We start from the raw sequence: 23,199 nt of genomic DNA, 5'->3' as shown, positions 1-23,199 counted from the left end.
CTACACATACACCATTTCACTTAAGGACCACAGCAACCTTTTGAAATAGGTATGATTCTCATTTTACAAATGATGAAACTGAGACTCAGAGACTTTCAGTAGTATTAATAATAATATACTACTATTTATAATACTATAAATAACAGTTATATCTTTTTCAGTATTTTGAGTCCAGAGATGGGCTATGTGGTTCATATGCATTATTTCATGCAATCTACACATAACCTACAAAGTGTATCCTGATTTAAAAGATGTCATCTAAATTTTAGAAAAGAGTAATTTTATTTATTCATTAAGATAGTAAATCAAGAAGCATAGCAGCAGGTATAGAGGAGCAGTGTGCATGATCATTAAAAATGATGGCCTCACTTTTATGTGTGTTGGCTTTGAAATGTGTGAGAGGCAGCCAGGTAGAACTGTCTGGTGGACATTTGAATTTTGCAGTCTGAAGTTACAACAAGAGATCTGGATAGTGATATAGATTTAGGAATAATGGTCATAATTGAAGTAAGGTGCCAATTTGGCAAACTTTCACCACCCCCCTGCCAAAATATACTAATAGTCTATATTCAAGTCATACTGTACTTACCATTCTTGAAATGTGACCTTTACTTTATTTTTCTCCATGTCTTTGCTCATGCTTTTCCCTATTCTAAGATTTCCCTTCCTTTTCATCCCTCCTTGAGGAAAGTTCATCTTTCTTTCCTGGATATATTTCTCATTAACTATAAACAGTTTCTTCCTCTACCAAGTGTACTGATGATTCCTTTTTGAAAACACTTAATTACAGACTGCCTCATATTTCAGTTGCTAGGATATGTGTTTCTTTTTCCTTCCCAAGTAACTTGCAAACCCTGTAACGCCACAACTCTACTTTGTTTTTCTTTATGTCCTAGCATCGTCCCCATCGTAGATGCTCAATACTTGCTGAATTGAATTAGAGAATGTGAACTTTTTCTGACTTTATTTCTAAATTATGAGATTATATTCCACTTGGCCTCTACAACCTTCTTTGTGTCAAGAATTTAGCCCTCTTACTTACTAACATTGATGCCAGTTGTCTGCACTAATGCTTTTTGAGACTAGGCAACTTTGGAAGGTGATTTTAATAATTTAGAGAGTAACTTCCAATTTTAAAAACCTTTTGTCATTTTGAGAAGAACATTTTTTTGTAACTTACATGTAACCAGACTAGATTATCGTTTTAACAAAAATGTGTTTTGTTAAACAAAAATGAATACTATTATGGCAGTTTGTGTACTTGTGTGAGAATATTAACAAAACTTTTTCACTTCTAATGATTTTATTTTGGTTTTAGTGCATTATATTTTGTTCTGCTTTGTTTTCCCAGTGAATACGGCTTTGCTGAAAAAGTGGTTGAGGGAATTACTGTTTCTGTAAATTCCATTGTCATCCGCATTGGAGCAAAAGCCTTCAATGCATCCTTTGAACTTTCCCAGCTACGGATCTATAGTGTAAATGCGAACTGGGAACATGGAGATTTAAGATTTGCTCGTATTCAGGATCCACAGAGAGGAGAGGTAAAGATTTTTTCCTTTTCTTTCTTTGTTTAAAAAATGTTTTAGTCAGTGATTAATATAAAAGTACATTTACAGTGGTGTGTTAGTTTCTGCTTTACAACAAAGTAAATCAGCTATACATATACATATATCCCCATATCTCCTCCCTCTTGGGTCTCCCTCCCACCCTCTCTATCCCACCCCTCTAGGTGGTCACAAAGCACCGAGCTGATCTCCCTGTGCTATGCGGCTGCTTCCCACTAGCTATCTATTTTACATTGGGTAGTATATATAAGTCCATACCACTCTCTCCAATAAAGATGTTAAAAAAAATTTTTTTTAATAAATAAATTTTTAAAAAGTATATTTAAAATAATTACTTTTTATGGTTGCTTATATTCACATACTACTAGATTTACTTTTGCCCTTTATACTTTTCTCTGTACTACTTTTAATCATTTAATTATATAATGTGCATATTTTAATGTTTTTACTGTAATATTTCAACTTACAGAGTTAATGAGTCCTATTTTAACTTCTTAGCTTCTCAGAATTGAATTTTAAATATACATAACTAAAATATGTTTTTAAAATTCTTCTTGGTTACATAATTCAAATGTTCTTTGTGCTTTATATTAAAATTAAATTACTTAGAATAAAACTGTTAACAGCTTTACAGATGATGAATATAATTATGAAGATGTGTTACTGAATTTGGAATTCTACAATTAAAAAAAATCAAAGCATAGTGAATAGATCTAGAATGTCATATGAAAATTAGTGAAGAAATACATTTTTATAATAATTTTGTTTTTACAAATTTACATTTTTCTTATTCTATTTTGTGTAAGTGAAGCTAATCTCTATATTCTCTTTAGGTTTTGACCTTTAAGGAAATAAATTGGCAGATGATTCGAATAGAGGCAGATGCTACCCAAAGCTCACATCTTGAAATTATGTGTGCTCCTGTTCGATTAATAACCAACCAATCAAAAATCAGAGTCACACTTAAAAGAAGAGTAAGTCAACAGGGTTACCCTTATGATTTATGCGATAGCTATTAGAATTGATGGGAAATTTTAAATTATTTTTTAGCTGAAATATTGGCATATTAAAACAGTGTAAAATAAAAGGAAATATAGTGCCTCAAGCAATATTTGAAGAAATCTAATGTAATGGTAACATTTTTCAGGTTTCTAAGTTTAATATTTAGATTTTTTTTTAATGTGACTTTATTCGGAAATAGGGTCTTTTTAAAAAAATTATTTATTTAATTTATTTATTTTTGGCTGTGTTGGGTCTTCGTTGCTGTGCGTGGGCTTTCTCCAGTTGCCGCGAGTGGGGGCTACTCTTCGTTGCAGTGCACAGGCTTCCTTATTGCGGTGGCTTCTCTTGTTGCGGAGCATGGGCTCTAGAGCACAGGCTCAATAGTTGTGGTGCATGGGCTTAGTTGCTCCGTGGCATGTGGGATCTTCCCAGACCAGGGCTCGAACCCATGTCCCCTGCATTGGCAGGCAGTTTCTTAACCACTGTGCCACCAGGGAAGCCCACAGATTTTTATTTTTGATAAATTGAATAGATTTCTCAGTTATCAAATATTTATTGAACATTAACTGTTTTATAATTTTACTTCTTATTGAATCTTGCTCAGGAGTGGGTAAACGGTAAAGTCTTCACTATTAGTAACCAAAACGACTAGTTTTAGAAGGTTAAGATATGAGTGGTAATTTAGATAAATAGGGACGATAGTTACTTAAGGATGTCAGTATTTGAGAGTCCACTGTGGACTGTGATGAAATTTAATTAGGGGGAGTAACGACTTTTTAAAAAACTTGGCTCAATTAAAATCTCAACGATATGTTTTCTAATACTAGACACAAATCACTGTACTAAATTAAATTGAAAAGAATTTTTCAGAGTATGACAATACAGATATTCTAAAATGTGAAATATGGTTAAAATAGCATTTCAGTTTTTTATTAAATTTTTTTTAAAAGATTTATTTATTTTTGGCTGCATCGGGTCTTAGTTGAGGCATGTGGGATCTTTTGTGTGGCGCACGGGCTTCTCTCTAGTTATGACTTGCGGGTTTTCTCTTCTCTAGTTGTGGCGCGCAGGCTCCAGGGTGCGTGGGCTCTGTATTTGTGGCCTGTGGGTTCCAGAGCACATGGGCTCTGTAGTTTGCGGCACGTGGGCTCTAGTTGACGCGTGCGAGCCCGGTAGTTGTGGTGCATGGGCTTAGTTGCCCCACGCATGTAGGATCTTAGTTCCCCGCCCAGGGATCGAACCAGCGTCCCCTGCATTGTAAGTCAGGTTCTTTACCACTGGACCACCAGGGAAGTCCCTTTAATTAATTTTAATGCCCCTTTTTCTACTAGAATTACAGTTGACCCTTGAACAACACAGTTTTGAACTGCATGGGTCCACTTATATGTGGATATTTTTCAATAGTAAATACTACAGTACTACATGGTCTGAGGCTGGTTGAATCTGTGGATGTGGAGGAACCTTGGATATGGAGGAAATTTGGATACAGAGGGCCGACTATAAGTTATATGCATTAACCCCGCATTGTTCAAGGGTCAACTGGGGTTGAATTAACATAGGTAATTTTATGATTTATTAGCTATAAATGAAAAATTAAATTATATAAATACTTGTACCTATATAACTTGTTCCTGTTAAAGTACAGGAATCTATCAGTCTTTTTTACCACTGTGTCTCCAATACTAGGAGATATTCCTTCCATATTATAGGAACTCAATAAATATTTGGTGAATAAGGAAGGATCCATATTTAAACCATTGAAAAATTTAAAACTTTTAAAATAAACAAGTGCATTATAAGTTTTATTTCTTGGCTTAATTTTATGAATCATTTTTTCCTGACAGTTAAAGGATTGCAATGTCATTGCAACAAAGTTAGTTCTAATGCTGGATGACTTATTATGGGTTTTAACGGATTCCCAGTTGAAGGCTATGGTACAATATGCAAAATCTCTTAGTGAAGCAATAGAAAAATCAACAGACCAAAGGAAGAGTATGGCTCCTGAACCTACACAGGTATGCTATTATATGTTAATAGGAAAAACACTTCAGTTTACATGTAAATGGTTTAAAAATCAGAATGGTTGGTTGTTTTCTTTATGCAAAATAGATTATAATACTTTGAGTCCAAGAATCTTCTTATATATCTTACTATATTAATTTTACCTACATGGTATCTATATGAAAGCATATATTAAATGTATTTCTGTCTATATAGTACTTATCTTGTTTGGAGGTCTGTGCTTGGCATCAGAGTTACTGATAACATAAAAGTATTTTGATGTTATAAATACTTCCTTTCAGGAAGTTAAAAAATACAATTTAAAAATTACTAAAGTAAGTGCAAAAGGTAAAAACCTGGGTAATTATAGTCAAGGGAAAGAATGTAAGGATTAATATTAAAATAGGAAACTAAAGCCCTAGGGAATTGCTGAAGTTGAACACAAAACTGTTAGAATTGTCTGATGGCTGGGACGAAAATGGGGGAAGCTATTTATTGATCACTTTCTTAAAATCAGATGCATTACTAGTTTTTTCTTAAAAGAAAGAGGTATTCTAATCTTTCCTAGTAGTAAATTCTGAGAATTTGACATGAAGATTTTTGTAGAAGGGACATTGAAAATCCCAATGTGTAGTGTCTTTTGATAATTTTATAAGTCCGATTGACTTTTTATATCTATCCAATAAAGACTTAAAGGATATTGTGAAATCATACTTCTATGAATTATTTCATTAGAAACAGAGTAATTACATCTTAGATATATAGCTTGTTGGTGATCTGGCTGGTGCATGGGCTTTCCTGTGACTATCAGATTGGCATTGTTTACTGCCTGTCTGCTTTGTCATAAGGTGCAGGGCTACATGCTGTGGATGTAAAAATAAATATTGTCTGATCCTGCCCTCAAGGATCTCAGTGTAATGGGGAATCAAATATAAAACAAATCATTGCAGTTCAATGTATATGCGAGAGTGCAGAATTAAAAATGGGAATGAGGAGATTATAGAAGCACAGAGAAGTTTTAATCAACTGCTTGTGGAGTTTGGAAAGGTTTCACAAAGAGGATAATGAAGTTAAGTCTTAAAAATGAGTAGAAGCTTCCAGGTGAGGGAAAGGGTATTTTGGATGAGGAAATAGAATCTGCAAAAGTATGATGGTGTTAAGGAGCATGGTATTTTCTGATAAAAATAAGGGGTTTGGTGTTCCTAGAGCATTATTTTTGAGAGTGAGGTATACATGCCTTGTGAATATATGACAACTTTCTAAGCTTTAAAGAAATTGTTTCACATCTTCCATTTTGATGTGTACTCTTTCTTAAATTTGGGCTACGTGAGAATGTTCTTGTTAAGATGTCAGACTGGTTCTCCCTTTCCATAATTTCTCGTATCCTAGTATCCTACTTTACAAATGAAAGGCATTCTTCTTACTCATCCTCATTCTTACTCTGATGGATTTGTTGGGGTGGGGGGTTGGGAAGGGAGGGTTTTGACTCAAACCTCTGGAAAATAAGACAGGCAATTTGAAATATTGCTGTCCATGTTGGAAGTGAATGACCCATGACAGACTAACAAATTAGGTGATTCCCACTTCTTTGCTTTCAACACATTTGAAGGAAGTTTAATAAATGTCAGCTGCTAGACTATTAAAAATAATTTTTTACAATAGATCACTTTGTGAATCCTGGCATGTAACTTGAAAGAGTTCAAAGAATCGTGTCACATTGCTAAAACAAAATTCATTTCATTCTAATCTACTTATTTATGATAACAAAGTTTCCCAGAGCTTTAAACGATAAAAACAAACAGAGAATTGATGGTGAACCCTGTATCATTCTACCAATAATTAATATTTATCCAATAAGATGTCTTCATAATTCTTCAAGGGAACCTAATTTTAAAAGTTTGATGAACAGAGTACTGGACCATAGCGTAGAATAGAGTTTTCCTAGGCAGGTAGCCTGAGTTTAAGCAGAAGTAAGTGGCAACTAGACATGATGAGCATTATATGTTTACTTTTCCTATAGGCATGCAGAAGCCAATGGAAGTTTTTAAATAGGAAACAAAAGTCAAGTATGACATGGTAGTATTATAGAGGGTAGACTGAAGAGTAGGAAGATTGCTATTCTAGGGGAGGAGTGGACTTGGACCTCTGGTAATGGTTTGAAAGAAGAAAAAACAAGCCAAATTGGGGAAAGACATCTGAGTCTTTCACCAGTTGAGGATAAAGAAGAGAGAAGAGTTGAAACTTTTCAAATAATTGGTAATTCCATTGGCCAATAGAATAAATGCAGAAGGAAGCAGGTTTGATTAGGGGAGGTAAGGCTGAGAAAAGGTAATAATGAGTTCCATTTTGGAGTGGGAAAAATAATTAAAGAAGTACAGGAGATAATATTTTACAATATTACCATCATAGACATAAACACTAGTCTGTTAAGGCTTGCAATAAGGATTTATGTAGCTTAGGAAGTCATTAACAGAGATGGTAATTGAAATTAAAGACCAATAGACAAAGTGTTGATGTTACTGTAGTTCTTACTTGTGCAATATGTGGATATGATTATATAAAATAGAATGTAGATTAGGAAGCTAGATAAAGATACAGATTAGGAAACTAGAAACAAGGACAAAATTCTATAATCCTACCACCATAACAAAACCAGTGTTATCATTTTGAGGTATTTCCTTACAGATTTTTTGCCTAAGCATCTGCATTTTTTCCTAGTTTTAGTAAGGATGTAGTAGCAAATGGCTATAGTTTTCTTCCATGTCATTAGTATTTGTAATTAGTATTTTTTGTCACACCATAATATTTTATAGTAGATGTACTTAACCATTCACATTACTGTGGAGTTTCTTTCTTGGGTAGTAGTTGTCACGTCACTACTTTAGTTATCATACAGAATGTCCTGATCACTTGAGGTACCAAGAGAGTGCATTAGAGAGTGAAATAGGTGACAGTTTTCCTTTGCTCAACTTTATAACTTGAGAGCTTTACAAACTTGAAAATTAAGTTTTTTAAGATTATTCATGAGGCAAAAGAATTTATAGTGACCCACTTTTCCCCCCACAATTGTCATCCAAAAACCTAAATCTACCTCAGTATGAAGAAAAGTGTTTGTAGGGAGATTAATGCTTATGTTTTTATTTGTATCAGCATTTGTCTTGATGAAAAAGAGGATACATGATTAAAGAAATACAGGAGAGTGTTTTCTTTCAAAACAGTACCATCATAGACATGTCTGTAAGGCTTTGAAAGTAGATGGGGGAAAACATAAGAAAAAGTGATTTTTCTGATGGAAATCAGTTTAACAGTTAATTAGTAAAAAAGCTTACTTGAGCCCCTAGAATTTAAGCCTTCACAACTATATTCATCTTTGCTTTTCTTTAAATACTGTGGGCCCCAATCATTTTCATTGAGAGATTCTCATTTACCGAGTACACTTTGAAATTCTTTTACAGTATGACCATAGTTCTTACTATTAAGAATATGTATATTGTATACAAGCTATATGTATATAGTACTTTAATTTTCTGTAAATAACTATACTTTTAATGAACTGTTCTTAATTAGAAAAATTTTAAATATTTTTAATAAAAAATCTGGTCTTCATTTTGTTAATTGTTACCAGAGTTTCATGTATAGTTCTATGGCTAACATGTACATATCATCTCATAGTATTCTTATGTATGCAGAGTTATTTTAGGCTGTTGGAGGTTCACAGATATCTTTATACTTCAACAGTATTCTGTTTTTTCTCTTTGGGGAGAAAAGAATGTGAACTCACAATCCGTTATAAATCTCTTCTGCTTTCTGGCTTCTTCAGATATCCAAGTTCAGAGGACATACCACACCTCTTAAGAGGCATGAGAGCACGTATAGTACTAAATAATATCACAAGTGCTTTTACAAAGTAATGATTTATTTCTACAGGACATACAATAGTGTATATAGCTGATGTATACAGGGCTCACATTTGTTTTCTTTTTCAATATATAAAACTAATAATATTTAAATAAGCTGCCTTTAATAGTTAAAAATATATTTTCTAAAACAGGAAGGGCTATAAATATAGCTATTCAGATATTTACTAAAATGCATTGGGTTCATATTCAAATTATTTACAGTTCTCCAGTTTTTAGGCTTTAGTTTTATTCCTACATAATTCAGAAAATATTTTAGGAAACTGAGTTACTGATACAAAAGAAAATGTATTTGCTTGTTTTTTATGACTTTATTACTAAAAATATTTCAGTTTTTTTGAGTGAGGAATGTCAAATATTTAACTTGCAGTGCTAAGGCAGTTTTGAATCTTTTAGAGCTCTACAGTAGCCCCATCTACCCAGCAAGTGAAGACACCACAGACTTCAAATGCTCCTGATCTAAATGATGCAATTGTGAAACTATTCAATGACTTTGATGTTAAAGAAACCTCCCATCATTTAGTGATTTCTCATCTAGATCTACACATATGTGATGATATTCATGCTAAAGAAAAAGGTAATAAATAATAAAAGCTGCTATTTGAAACTATTTTTGGTTTTTGTAGAACTTACTACACATCTGGATTGTTTATCATATGCAATATATAGTCTGTACTCTTAAGATAACTAGTCATAATTTTATCATTCATTGAGGTATGTAGATGAAAGGTATAATTTTAAGCATTGTATTGGTATAAAATTTTATTTTGCTTTAATAGTACCTCAACATAATTAATTGTTAGCTGTCAATGCTAATGGTAAAATTCGTTGTTTTTTTTTTTCACGACTGACATCCTTAGAGGTTGATGAAAAATTAGACTAGCCTTTGAATTAACTTTTTCATAATTTTGAAATTGTAAATTAAATTTTAGTGCACACTCAATTCATAATTATTTGCACATGTATTTTCACTTGATCTTAGCCAAAAGGCCGAAAAGCGATGCACATGCATTTTCAGCATGATGGTTTATCTACATTTTTCTGACCCTATGTGCATATAAACAGAACTATGTGGCTGTTTAACATTTTTTGTGTCTCCTTACTCCAGATCCTCCCTAAATTTGGTCAGGAAGCTAAATCCCAGTTAGGAAGGTTTTTTCTTTCCTTTTAGCTTTTGCTTCTCTTATTTTTCCCTATTTAGTAAACACAGGTAATGTGGTTAACAGGGAGCTGCTCTTGGTCACTTTGAAAATCTGTGGTTCCATACTCTAGGTGCTGGGCATTTCTGTTTCTCCTCCAGAGAGTGTCTCTGGCCCATAAGTGTTGGAAGGACTCGTCAGGTAGTCCTGCCTCTAGGACAGTGTTTCTCGCACCTTGGTGAGCATGAGAATCAAGCTGAGAATCTTTTTTAAATGGAGACATCCAACCTGGGGCCTCAGACCTGAATCAGAATCTATGTCTATGAGAGTTGTTGCTCTGAATTTTTAAAGCTGAGAGAGTGAATATTGAGACCAACCCCTGTAACTTCTGTTGCTCCTATACTTAGCAATGGAAGTTACCTTGCCTTCTCAGAAAGGGCAGCCAGATATCAGCTACCAGATAAAAGGGTGGAGCAGCAAAGGTAAGGAAGATTTGGAGTTTGGAGAGAGATTTGCTGTCTTTTGTTTGTTTATCTTTGTGTCATTTGGCTTGTAGTTGGCATCTTCTGCTTTAGTGATTTGAAAGGAAAATCAAAAAAGTTAAAACAAACCAAAATAACAATATGAGGGGTCAAGGTTAAGTGATCAGCAAAAAACCAGAAAAGTGTTTTCTCAGCTCTTTTACATTCCTCCCTCTATATTCCCTCATAGAATAAGCTAAATGATGTTATTTAAGGAGAAAACCCCTCCACCAAAATAGCTTCCTCATCTTAAAGATCTATAATCAGTTCTCTGCTATTCTAAAATCCAGAAGGGTCTGAAATGCTTTTTCATAAGTTTGTAAAGAATTCATTTGCTGGCAAAACTTCATCTAAATGAGCACGTTGCTATTTATCATCTTTCTTATACCCACTTAGTGTAAAAACTTGAGTTTTGCTGCAGAATTACTATCTTTTGTTACTTAGTGCTGCTTCAGAACCTGCTGGCAGTGTTGTGTTTATATACATACATATATATGTATGTATACACAGATATACGTACATTACTTTAATAAGATCTAAAACAGTTCTGAATTCTGAAACATTTGGCTCCAAGGGTTTTAAATAAGGGGTTGTAGATCTGTACTAGAAATTCTGCCAGTTGAGATAAATTGCAGTTAACAAATTAATATAGAGAGTGTGTACATAGCTCTATACTAATTTGTATTTGATTTGTGTATGCTGTTTTAGTGTTTGAGTTCTATGTTGGAGTTACACTGACTTTTCATCTACTTCGGATTTCTTTTTTACCTTTTTTTATTTTTATTTTTTCTTCTAGTTTTATTGAGGTATAATTGACATATAGCACTGTATAAGTTTAAGGCATACAGCATAATGATTTGACTTACATACATCATGAAATGATTATCACAGTAAGTTTAGTGACCATCATCATCTCATATAGATACAAAATTAAAGAAATTAAATTTTCCTTGTGATGAGAACTCTTAGGATTTATTCTCTTAACTTTCATGTACAACATACGGCAGTGTTGATTACATTTATCATGTTGTACATTATATTCCTAGTACTTATTTATCTTATAACTGAAAGTTTGTACCTTTTGACTGCCTTCATCGTATTCTCCCTTCCCCCACCCCTTGCCTCTTGTAACCACAAATCTGATCTCTTTTTCTATGAGTTTGTTTGCTTTTGAAGTTTAGTTGACCTACAGCACTATGTTACTTCCTATTACACAACATAGTGATTCATTATTTCTATACATTTCAAAATGATCACCGTGATAAGTCTAGTTATGATCTGTCCCCGTACAAAGATACTATGTAATTATTTACTATATTCCCCACACTGTACATTTCATACCCATGACTCATTTATTTCACAACTGGAAGTTTGTACCACTTAATCTCCCTCACCTATTTTTCTTCTTCCCCTATCCCCCTGCCCTCTGGCAATCACCTATTGACAAATACTGTATGATTTCACTTATATGTGGAATCTAAAAAACAAAATAAATGAACAGACATAACAAAACAGAAACAGTTTTAGATACTTCCAATCTTTTTTTTTTTTTCTTGGAGCATCATTTATTTTCAATGAGGAGTCATTTAAAACATGATTTTTGTATTAAAATATAGTATTATAGTTTGCAGAATTCAAGAACATTTACAAAAGAAAGCATGAAATTTCAAAGACATTTGTCACTAGTACCAGAGAACCAGGTTCTCATACTGCCATTCTTGGGTATTTTACTGGCAGAGTTTGAGCAGCATAACTAGATTTCTGGCAACTCCAAATCATTGCAACTTCTATCCCCTGTGCCTTCAGTTGCTCCTGAATCTCTTCTCAGAAGTTTTATAAGCGTAAGCATATTTGTCCAAAGCACAAGTAAATTTAATTAAGATTATGTCCACCAAAATAAAGCAACTCTTCATTTGAAATATTATTTTTAAAATTATCCCCAATTAAAGCACTATTTCAGCATACTATCCTGGTTAATGACACATGTCTGAAGTCAGATTGTCTGGACTCTCTACCATGCAACAGCTGTGTGACCTTGAATAAGTAACTTAACCTCTATGTTCTTCAATTTCATTGGCCCTTCATAAGATTGTTACAAGATTTAAATGGGTCAACATTTGTAAAGCATCTAGAAAATTACTTGGAATATAATAAGTGGTACAAACCTTGTTGTACCGAGCCCTAAAGTTTTATTTTTCTACAGCTCTATTTTCAGGTAGAAGGAATATGGCTATCCATATAAGGAGTTTCATAACCTCATCTTGAGGTGATAACCTTGGGTGGAATATATCTATCAGTCAGCTTTCTAATGATCCAACCTTTAGTAGCATTAGAAGGGAAGGCAAAGTGCCAAAAAAAGAGAACTTCTAACCCTAAAGAGCTGTTTAAGGGTGTTTTGACATCCCAAAAAGCAATAGAAAGACTAGGACAAATGGAAGCCCTGCCAAATAGCATTTATTTCAAAAATGTGAGAAGACTTGATCTCTAAATTTTATTTTGAAGAATCACATTTTAAACAAAGGGGCAAACATTAATGCCACATTCTATTCAGTGGCATTTAAATAAGACCAACTACATTTACTTAAGGGTGTTTTGGGGAGGTTGTTTTATTTTTTGTCTGATAGATTCTAAAAGCATAGATTCTATTCCACATACCATATCTAAGAAATTATCTAAGCTTCTGCCCAACTAGATGACAGAAGCTTATTCTAAGAGTGAGGATCCATGCTTTTGCTCTATTATAATATACCCATAATTAAATGGCAGTAAAAAACTAGCAATCTTAAGTTTTTCTGATAAGCCTGGCTTAGTAATTCTCAAGCTTTTTAGTCTCAGGACCACTTTACACTCTCAAAAACTATTAAGAACCTCAAGAGCTTTTTTTACGTGGATTATATCAATAAATATTTACAGAATTAGAACATTTGAAATGGAAAAAAAAATTTTTTTTTTTGGATACTTCCAATCTTAACATAGCTGTGTGACTTTAGAAAACTTACCTAACCTAGTAGATTCAATTGCTTCTTCAACAAGAGGCAGGATGATATAAGGTAGTGGTTAGGATTTCCTGGTTTCAAAACCAGCCCTGTGCTAACTGATTGTATGACCTTGGCCTATTTACTTAATTTTCTTATCTAGAAAATAGGCATAATATTAATGGTATCTATTTCATAGGGTTGCCATGAAGAGCAAATGAATAAGTACACTTAAAAAATTTAAAACAATGTTTGGCATATGGTTAGGTCTGTAAATATAAAAGTTCTGCTATTCTTGTATCCTCACCTTTTAGCTTAGTACCTTGCAGGGGATAGGGGCTCAATAAATACTTACTAGGTTGAATTGCATTTCTTTCTTTTTCAAAAAAATATTTATTTATTTATTTATTGTCTGCATTGGGACTTAGTGTGGCACGTAGGATCTTTCGTTGTGGTACACAGGCTTCTCTCTAGTTGGGGTGCATAGGCTTTTCTCTAGTTGGGGTGCACAGGCTTCTCTCTAGTTGTGGCACGCACGCTCCAGAGCGCATGGGCTCTGTAGTTGTGGCACTCAGGCTCTCTAGTTGTGGCATGAGGGCTTATAGTTGCCCTGCGACATGTGGGAACCTAGTTCCCGGACCAGGGATCGAACCGGTGTCCCCTGCATTGCAAGGCAGATTCTTAACCACTGGACCACCAGGGAAATCCCTGAATTGCATTTCTTAAAATCCTTGTTGTATTAACCTTGGTAACAGAGAGACAGTTATCACTGCTTGGACTGCAGGTATGGTAAATGAAATGTTTCTTATATTTGCTTAATACTTCTTTCTCTGTCTCTCTTTCAATTTCATCTTTTTCTTTTCCCAGAGTCAAACAGACGTATTACTGGAGGGGCTATGCAACTGTCTTTTACACAGCTAACTATAGATTATTATCCTTATCACAAAGCAGGTTTGTATAACAGTTTATTTAAAAGATGTAAATCTTGCTTTTAAATTATATAGCCAATTTATTTTGTTTTGTTGTTATTTTATTATTTTGTTTTAATTTTTTAAGGAGAAAAGAGATCAAGGCATTTATTATTTCCCTCCCCACCCTGGCAGTATCTTACCAAGAAAATGTAATTGCCATGGAAAATATTCATGAATCTTATATTGAGGTTTATGTAGATTATTAGTAAATATAATTGTTAGAAATTGAAAATATTGTAAAGTGATTTAAAACTTTAAAAAATTAGAAGATAGAAGACATATATTTGTGCTATTTTGTTAATTATGACAAAAGCAAGTTATTAATGTTTTGAATTTTTTAATTATATATATTCAAAAATCAAAAAAGAAAATAAAGCAAAAGGATAACAGTGATTTTAGTTAAATTGTAGGATTCCAGGAACCTTTTTTTTTTTTTTTTTTTTTTGTTTGTTTTTGTGGTACGCGGGCCTCTCACTGTTGTGGCCTCTCCCGTTGCGCAGCACAGGCTCCGGATGCCCAGGCTCAGCAGCCATGGCTCACCGGCCCAGCCGCTTCACGGCATGTGGGATCTTCCCGGACCGGGGCACGAACCCGTGTCCCCTGCATCGGCAGGCGGACTCTCAACCACTGCGCCACCAGGGAAGCCCCAGGAACCTTTTTTTAAAAACTTTTTTGTATTTTCTAAATTTCATCAATAGATAAGAGTTAATAGGTTCTTTAATAATCACATATTGATAGGCACTTTCCCCCCAAATAATAAAAACAAAAATATGTATGTTTATGGCCAAATTAAGTAATTTGACCTTATGCCCATCTCTGCATTTTGGTGATATGTGGCTTTTTATTTTTTAATTCATACAAATAAGAAAAAAACAAATAACTATAATGAGTTTTCTAGAACTTTTAAAATATGATAAAATTTTTCTCTTCACAAATTTCAATTTCTCAGTGTTTGTCATTTCTGTGTCAGTACCTGGTAGAATTTAAAGGTTGTACTATTTGTTTAGAGTTTTGTTTGAAGGGCTTTGTCTTACAGTTTGACCTCCTGATTCATAAGTGACTTACATATACTGAAAATAATTTTTACCATAGAAATCATTCCTATTTAGAAGGTAAAACTTTTAGTCATAAAGTAGGTTTTATTTTCTTAACCCTTTTATGTAGATACTACTTTTCTTAATTGCTACAGATAAACCTAATAATCCTGATTTAAAATTTTTCCTCCAAAAATCCTATATGTGATATATATATACACATATACATACATATATATATATGTGTGTGTGTGTGTGTATATATATATATATATATATATATATATGTGTGTATATATATATATGGCTGCATTTACTCACTTTGCAACAAATCTCTGATGATGAGACTTTTTCCTGTATGGTATTTACTGGGATTCTATTCAATGGAGGCATGCCAGGGGTTGAGCATTCAGTGAAGGTTGACCAGCATTGCTGCTTCTTATTGAAACTTTGAGTGATGTTCTACCTAAGATGGGTTCTAGACAGAAACCCTCCCAGGTTATTTGCTTTTGACACTCTTTCCCTCCATTCTAAATGTTTTACTCATATTTTCTAGGAAGATTAATGTCTGTAGTAGGTGAAAGCTTCAAATTTATTAGCAGGTTAAAGAGTCCCTTGAGAAAATGAATATTTATCATTAGAAACTCTGCTATAATTGAATAAATGAAAAGTGTACATTTTTCAGTGAAATACTTGTTATTCATTTTACAGGAGATAGTTGTAATCATTGGATGTATTTTAGTGATGCAACGAAAATAAAAAATGGTTGGGCCAACGAGTTGTTACATGAATTTGAGTGCAACGTTGAAATGCTTAAACAGGCTGTAAAGGATCATGATGTAGGTTCACCTCCTAAATCCCCAACACATGCCTCTCCCCAGCACACACAAACAGGTATTTTACCTCTAACAACATTATGTCATTCCCCTGATATTAATTGGGTGTGTGTATGTGTGTGAGTGTGTGTGTATGTTCACCATATGGTATTTTCTGTAAATAAATATGGTGTTTAATTAATGTCTAAAAAGCCTGTACCTCATTCGGATCATAGGCTTATAGATCAAAGCACTTTATAAATTAATATGACTAATAAAAGTAATACCCATGTAGAATATTTCAAACTCTTAAATGACAGGTAGATTTCTCTTTTTAACAAGAATTCCACCCAAAAGTTATTGTATGAGAGTTTCTTCAATGTGATATGATTCCCATTTAAAGAATAATTATCACAAAATAAAAGAGTAATCATCATAATAACTTATGTTCTTATATCAGTTTATATATAAAGTATTTCCACATATGTTACCTTGTTTGAGAAATTAGGGTTCATCTATATTTCTAGTAGCTGTCTTAGTAATAAAAGAGTGACTGGTAAAAATAATTTTATTATAAATTAAAAGGAATTTTTGTTTCCCACAGAGAAAGACTCAACTCTGAAAGGGACTTCCAAAACGCCTACAGTGTTACCTCAACAATCCAAAGTTAAGTTAATGTCTAGTTCTGTTGTGGTTAGACTTGCAGATTTCAATATATACCAGGTATGTTTTATTTCTTAAATCTTCTGATAAACATCTTTAGTATCTCCTGCAAACAACTCTTATAAACCAGTGCCACCATTTTATTTAAAAACATCTTGACCAGTATTGTGAAATGACTAAATTAGACAGAATAGAAAATACAGTTCATTAATTTTCACTTATATGGTTACCCAGAATTAGGCAAACTGTGAGGTTAAGGGCACAGTTTGCCAGACTGCCAAGTCTGCACAAGACTTCTGACACCACTGTAGTTTCTGGGGTTTCCCTAAACTACCCTCAGATTCGAGAATTTACTAGAAAAACTCAAAGAACTCGCTGTAATCAGTTATACTCAGAGGCACATTTATTACAAGGCAGGAATACGAATTAAAACCAGCCATAGGAAGAGAGCACAGAGTGGAGTTTCAAAGGGCTCCAAATTCAGAATTTCCTTGTCCCTAGGACACATTAGCCTCCCAGAATGAACATGTAACAATATGTATGAAATATTGCCCACGTAGTTGAACTCAGTCTCTACAGGTGGTCTTAAACACTACTAAGACTATCAAGTGTGGTCAGTCCCATTCTGAGTCATCTTGTGAGCATAAACTATCAGTTGTGGTCTCAGGGGTCTACCATGAATAGGAAATTCCAAGACTTTAGAATTACCTCCCAGGACTTTCCCAGGGGTCCAGTGGTTAAGACTCTGCCTTCCATTTCAGGGAGCGTGGGTTCGATCCCTGGTCGGGGAACTAAGATCCCACTTGCCATGCAATGCGGCCAAAAAAAAATTTAAGAAGAAAACATGAAAAAAAAAAAAGAATTACCTCCCAAGAGTAGGGACAAAGGCCAGACCTCTCTTTGTAGGCCAGATTCCTTATTTCACAAAGGTCTTAGTGGAATAAACTAGAACACGATATTTGCTTAATTAACTACTAAGTATTGACTACACTGTGAACATAATTTTATAGCTAAGAACTCTGTCCTATTTATACTAACATTCTTATTCAGGCTATAATCGGTACAACATGGTCTAACATCACAATCCTTGAGACCAACACGGTAAAAATATGACCCTTTTTTTTTTTAAATAAAGGATTTCAAGTATGTATTATCATTTGTGAATTGTGTGTATATTTTGATAAGTCTGTGTCTTTGAGACTTAGTTTTATCTGGAAAGGTTTCATTTTACTCAGTAGTTTTCAACTGGGACCAGTTTTGCCCTCCAGAGGACATTTGGCAATGTCTGAGGACAATTTTTGTTGTCACAGCTGGAGGGGGTTGCTGCTGATGTCTAGTGGGTAGAGATCAGTGTTGCTGCTGAACATTCTACAGTGCACTGGACAGCCCCCATAACAAAGTTATCTGGCCCCAAATATCAATAGTGCCAATTCTGAGATACCCTGATTTAAGAGTTACTTTCTTATTGTGCAATTGCTTCTTTCTTTATGTTCTCTATATAATGCATTATATTTGAATAAATTCATATGGAAATGGGGAAGGGGAATCACCCATAATCCCATATGATTGAGAATGAAATACAATAAAGAAATCCGACATACACGAATACATCAGAACAAAACAAACAAAAGTAACTGGAAGAAAATAAGATAGTATGTTCATCCCAATTTGAATAACTTTTTAACTATTAAAAGAAAAAGGAAAAAAGCTATTGTCTACTGTATAAAATAACTTGACACTCTGGAGTTGAAAAGAATTTGTTTCCATGCATGCAGAGAAAAGCTTCTTATTAGACAATGTAAGGAACTGACTTAAATTTATGAAGACTGTACAAATAATCAAAGGTTTGATTAACAATTTATACAAGGGGAAACAAGTAAAACATTGAAGAGTCATTCCACTTCACATGAGAAGTATACATGTTTGTTGAATGAATGAAAAAAAATAACATTGAGATATATCCCTGGGTCTGCTAAACAAGCATAAATAAGTGAAACTGATAAAATGCTATTGGTTGAACTTTGGAGAAATTAGTATACAAGTTTTTGATGTGATTATAAATTAGCTGTTTTGGGCAGAGAGTGAAAAATGTGTAACATGAATCTTAAAACTAATAGTCTTTTTGGAAAAATAATTTACGAGCTTAAACTATTTGACAGGAGCATTTATAGTGTACTGTTAATTTTAAATTAATTTTTATTGTGGTAAAATATACATGACATAACATTTATCATTTTAACCATTTTTAAGTGTACAGTTCATTGGCATTAAGTATATTCACATTGTTGTACAACCATCACCACTGTCTGTCTCTGTAATTTTTCTGTTATTCTAAACTAACATTCTGTATATAATTATTTTTCATAATAATGAATTATGGTAAAGAACTATTATAAAGTACATAGTTGGGAAGCAGTCTAGTCTTGAGGACTTGTATCTGTGTCCTGACTGCCACTTATTTGTATTGTCTTACAGAAATATTCTGTCTGTTATTGTAAGGCTCAAAGTAGTAAGTTTGCAAAGAAAATTGTACAGAGTTGACTTTGTAATAAGAATCCAAAGAGGTTATAGTTTTATGAATAAGTTAATTGGTATTATTTTAAAATAATTTAATATGAAATTAAATATATGATAAAGATTACATTGGCAATTAACTAATTAATTATTGGAAGTAGTTTTAAGAGTTTGAAGTACTGTCCATGTTGCATAAATTCTTTGGAAAGGGCTTTGTTTAGTGTTACTTCAATAAAATTAATTATTTTTTCAGGTCTCTACAGCAGAACAATGTCGTTCTTCCCCCAAAAGTATGATTTCTTGCAATAAAAAATCCCTGTATCTTCCACAAGAAATGTCAGCTGTCTATATAGAATTCACAGAATATTACTATCCAGATGGAAAGGATTTTCCAAGTAAGAGAGTTTCCTTTTTTGGTATTGTTTGTCCATTACTTGGGAAGTTGATTTTTTCTTGCTAAGTTTTCAAGTATTATAAATGTGAAAAAAGAAAAAAGTCCATTGTTCTTTGCCCTTGTAATCATTGTGTTTAGTATATAACTCTAGTATAGCATTTTTACTTACTTATTATTTGTTCATATGTTCTTTTCCCTTACTAGCTTGTAGCATCCTTGTTATCAGGAACCATGTAGTATTCATGCTTCATTTTATCCCTGAGGTTTGACTCATTTTTGTTCTTAGTTGTTGTTGTTAAATGAAAGAATGAATGAAAGTTAGGTTATTGTAGAATAAGGTCATTTTTTTTTTTTTAGTAAAACTTCATTTATATTTCAGCTACATAAAACTCTATTTCATTAAAAAATGAATAGTGAAGTCAGCCTTTTAGTTATAGAGAATTTGGGAGGCTAGGTTTTGATACCCAAATGTATACCTTGGACAACTTTTGGCACTGTCTTTTGTTAGAAACATTGAATTACATGAATTTTTATTTGTAAGCTACTTTATGATTATACATTTGTATTCTTTGTTATTGTCTCAGTTCATCTAATTCTTCAAACTAAAATTTACCTTTGTTTATGTGGTACCTTTTTCATTATTTTGGTTGAAAATTATAGTTGAGAAAAAGTGTTTAAATGAAATAGGTTATATTATTTGAGGAAAAAAAAATTTTTTAAGTAGAACTCCAGATTCTTTGACCTACTTAGCTCATTTGTTTAATATTCACTTAATATAGGTTTTTAGTTTCAAAGGGAATTTCTGATGCTCATGCCTTTGTTGTTAAATTAAAAAAAAGATATCCTTTGGAGAAAGAAATTACTTTGGAGAAAGAGATGTCAAACTATTTTATCATTTTAATCCTCATTTGTAATGACCTTTTAGTATCTAATCTCCTCACCATCTTCATGCTTTTCAGTATTCTTTTGTGTATTTCAAATTTGTTTTCTCTTCTACCTCCTTGACTGGAACAGTGAGAAAATTAAGATAGGTTAAGGCATTTGCTCAGCACCTTTATGAAGAATAAAATGGCACAGCTGAAACTCAAGTATAGGTCTTCTAAATCAAAATTCTTCTTACCCTTTCCCCCCAACTATATTTCACTGCCTCCCCAGGTTATTCACAACTATTTACCTGTAATTGGATAATCCCATTGTTTCCAACACCCACCCCCCAAATTGTTTTCCTTAAATAATGTCTCATTCATTGAACTAGTAACTTTTCTTCAGACTAAAGCCTATAGTTTCCAGGATTTCAGACTTCTAATCTAGGTTTATTTCTATCAGTTTTGTTAACATGCACCAAGGGAATTATAATCCCATTCTATAATCTATATGATTTTTTCTGATAAAAATATAAAACTCCTTCCCAGCAATGTAAATCTTAGCCACCTAGGAGTGAAATCGGTTGCTTACATTTAACTGTTTTCAACTTTTTATTATGGAAAATTTCAAACAGATATAAAAGTAAAGAACATAGTATACTGAATCCCTGTGTATAGGGATCCATTTTCAGTCCTCACATTTCGTCTTTCTGTTAAGCGATCCAACTTTAAAAATATATAACCTTTTTTTATAATTGTAAATGTAACATACATTCATTATATTAAAAAAAAAAGAGAAAATGCCAAAAATTTAAAAAATGCCTGTGAGCCTACAACTTAGAGACAACTTCTACTAACATAAGTGTATCAGTTTGCTAAGGCTGCCATAATAAAATACCACAGACTAGGTGGTTTAAACAACAAATTTATTTCCTCACAGTTTTGGAGGCTAGAAGTTCTAGGTCAGAGTGTTGACAGGGTTGTTTCCTCAGAGACCTCTTAAGTTGGCTTGTAGATGGCTGTCTTCTCACATGGTCTTTCCTCTGTGTGTATCCATTTTCTAAGCTCTTCTTATGGCACCTGTCATATTGGACTAGAGCCCACCCATATGAACTCATTTTTACCATAATTGCCTCTTTAAAAGCCCTATCTCCAAATACAGCTCATTCTGAGGTATTAGGGGTTAGAACTTCAGCATATCAATTTTGAGGGGATGCATTTCAGACCATAACAATAAGTATAGTGTTGTTAGTCCTGTTTTTAATGTATGCGTTTCTTTAACATGTTTGATTTACATCCTGTCCTTTTCCCTTAATGATCCTAGTTTCTACAAGTTCATTTTAAATATCTTTAATAGCTATGTAATAATCTATTTCATAAGTAGACCCCTGTAAGAAACTGCAGGTAGATCTCTCTACTGCTTAGTGTAGCAGGTTTCTTCCTCCATCCCAGGATATGCAGTCAGGGTTCTTCTATCCTGGACTACATTTGCTCTCTAGTTCTCTCTGTGGCTGCCATCATCACTCAATCTATATTTGAGATTCCCTCCACTTTCTTCCCTTGACATGATCGCTTCAGCAACCCACTTCCTTACTATCCTCAGAGATAAGCACCTCCACATCCCAATAAGATGTTTCTGTTTATATATATAAATATATACATTTAAATTTATTTATTTATTTTTGGCTGCATTGGGTCTTCATTGCTGTGCGTGGGCTTTCTTTAGTTGCGGCGAGCAGGGGTTACTCTTCGTTGCAGTGTGAGGGCTTCTTATTGCGTTGGCTTCTCTTGTCGCAGAGCACGGGATCTAGGTGCGTGGGCTTCAGTAGTTGCGGCACACGGGCTCAGTAGTTGTGGCCCGCAGACTCTAGACCACAGGCTCAGTAGTTGTGGTGCACGGGCTTAGTTGCTCCATGGCACATGGGATCTTCCCAGACCAGGTATTGAACCTGGGTCCCCTGCATTGGCAGTCAGATTCTTAACCAGTGCGCCACCAGGGAAGTCCCAAGAAGGGAAAGTTTTTGAAGGTTGCTTCTTGCTGACTGTAACAATAGGAAAAGAAATCAAAACAATACCTCTTATTTATACAGTTAGTTTTAGATTAAACTGTATACATTTTTTTTTTTTCGGTATGTGGGCCTCTCACTGTTGTGGCCTCTCCTGTTGCGGAGCACAGGCTCCGGACACGCAGGCTCAGCAGCCATGGCTCACGGGCCCAGCCGCTCCACGACATGTGGGATCTTCCCGGACCGGGGCACGGACCCATGTCCCCTGCATCGGCAGGCGGACTCTCAACCACTGCGCCACCATAGAAGCCCTGCATACTTTTTCTTTAACATCTTTATTGGAGTACAATTGCCTTACAATGGTGTGTTACTTTCTACTGCATAACAAAGTGAATCAGCTATACATATACATATATCCCTATATCTCCTCCCTCTTGCGTCTCCCTCCCACCCTTTCTATCGCACCCCTCTAGGTGGTCACAGAGCACTGAGCTGATCTCCCTGTGCTATGAGGCTGCTTCCCACTAGCCGTCTGTTTTACATTTGGTAGTGTATATATGTCCATGCCACTCTCTCACTTCATCCCAGCTTACCCTTCCCCCTCCCTGTGTCCTCAAGTCCATTCTCTACATCTGCATCTTTATTCCTGTTCTGCCCCTATGTTCTTCAGAATCTTTTTTTTCTTTAGATTCCATATATATGTGTTAGCATATGGTATTTCTTTTTCTCTTTCTGACTTATTTCACTCTGCATGACAGACTCTAGGTCCATCCACCTCACTACAAATAACTCAATTTCATTTCTTCTTATGGCTGAGTA

General features: G+C 34.0%; 1 protein-coding gene across 15 annotated transcripts in view; it reads left to right on the top strand.

The window, feature by feature from the left end:
- The window catches only part of BLTP3B (bridge-like lipid transfer protein family member 3B), a 104,089-nt gene that overhangs the window by 42,606 nt on the left and 38,284 nt on the right, over nucleotides 1-23,199 (top strand). For all 15 annotated transcript variants that reach the window (XR_004483117.2, XR_004483116.2, XR_004483115.2 and 12 more), the window contains 8 exons: nucleotides 1,352-1,541; nucleotides 2,399-2,539; nucleotides 4,412-4,582; nucleotides 8,882-9,062; nucleotides 13,988-14,071; nucleotides 15,837-16,019; nucleotides 16,545-16,663; nucleotides 19,371-19,512. Coding sequence is in view for 12 of the 15 variants with exons in the window: in XM_033427660.2 (XP_033283551.1) it covers nucleotides 1,352-1,541; nucleotides 2,399-2,539; nucleotides 4,412-4,582; nucleotides 8,882-9,062; nucleotides 13,988-14,071; nucleotides 15,837-16,019; nucleotides 16,545-16,663; nucleotides 19,371-19,512 (1,211 nt within the window). In the remaining 3 variants the exon portion in view is untranslated. The remainder of the gene's footprint in view (nucleotides 1-1,351; nucleotides 1,542-2,398; nucleotides 2,540-4,411; nucleotides 4,583-8,881; nucleotides 9,063-13,987; nucleotides 14,072-15,836; nucleotides 16,020-16,544; nucleotides 16,664-19,370; nucleotides 19,513-23,199) is intronic.

Source organism: Orcinus orca, chromosome 11, assembly GCF_937001465.1.
Source record: "Orcinus orca chromosome 11, mOrcOrc1.1, whole genome shotgun sequence".
NCBI lineage: Eukaryota > Metazoa > Chordata > Mammalia > Artiodactyla > Delphinidae > Orcinus > Orcinus orca.
This window is presented reverse-complemented; position numbering and strand designations above follow the sequence as displayed.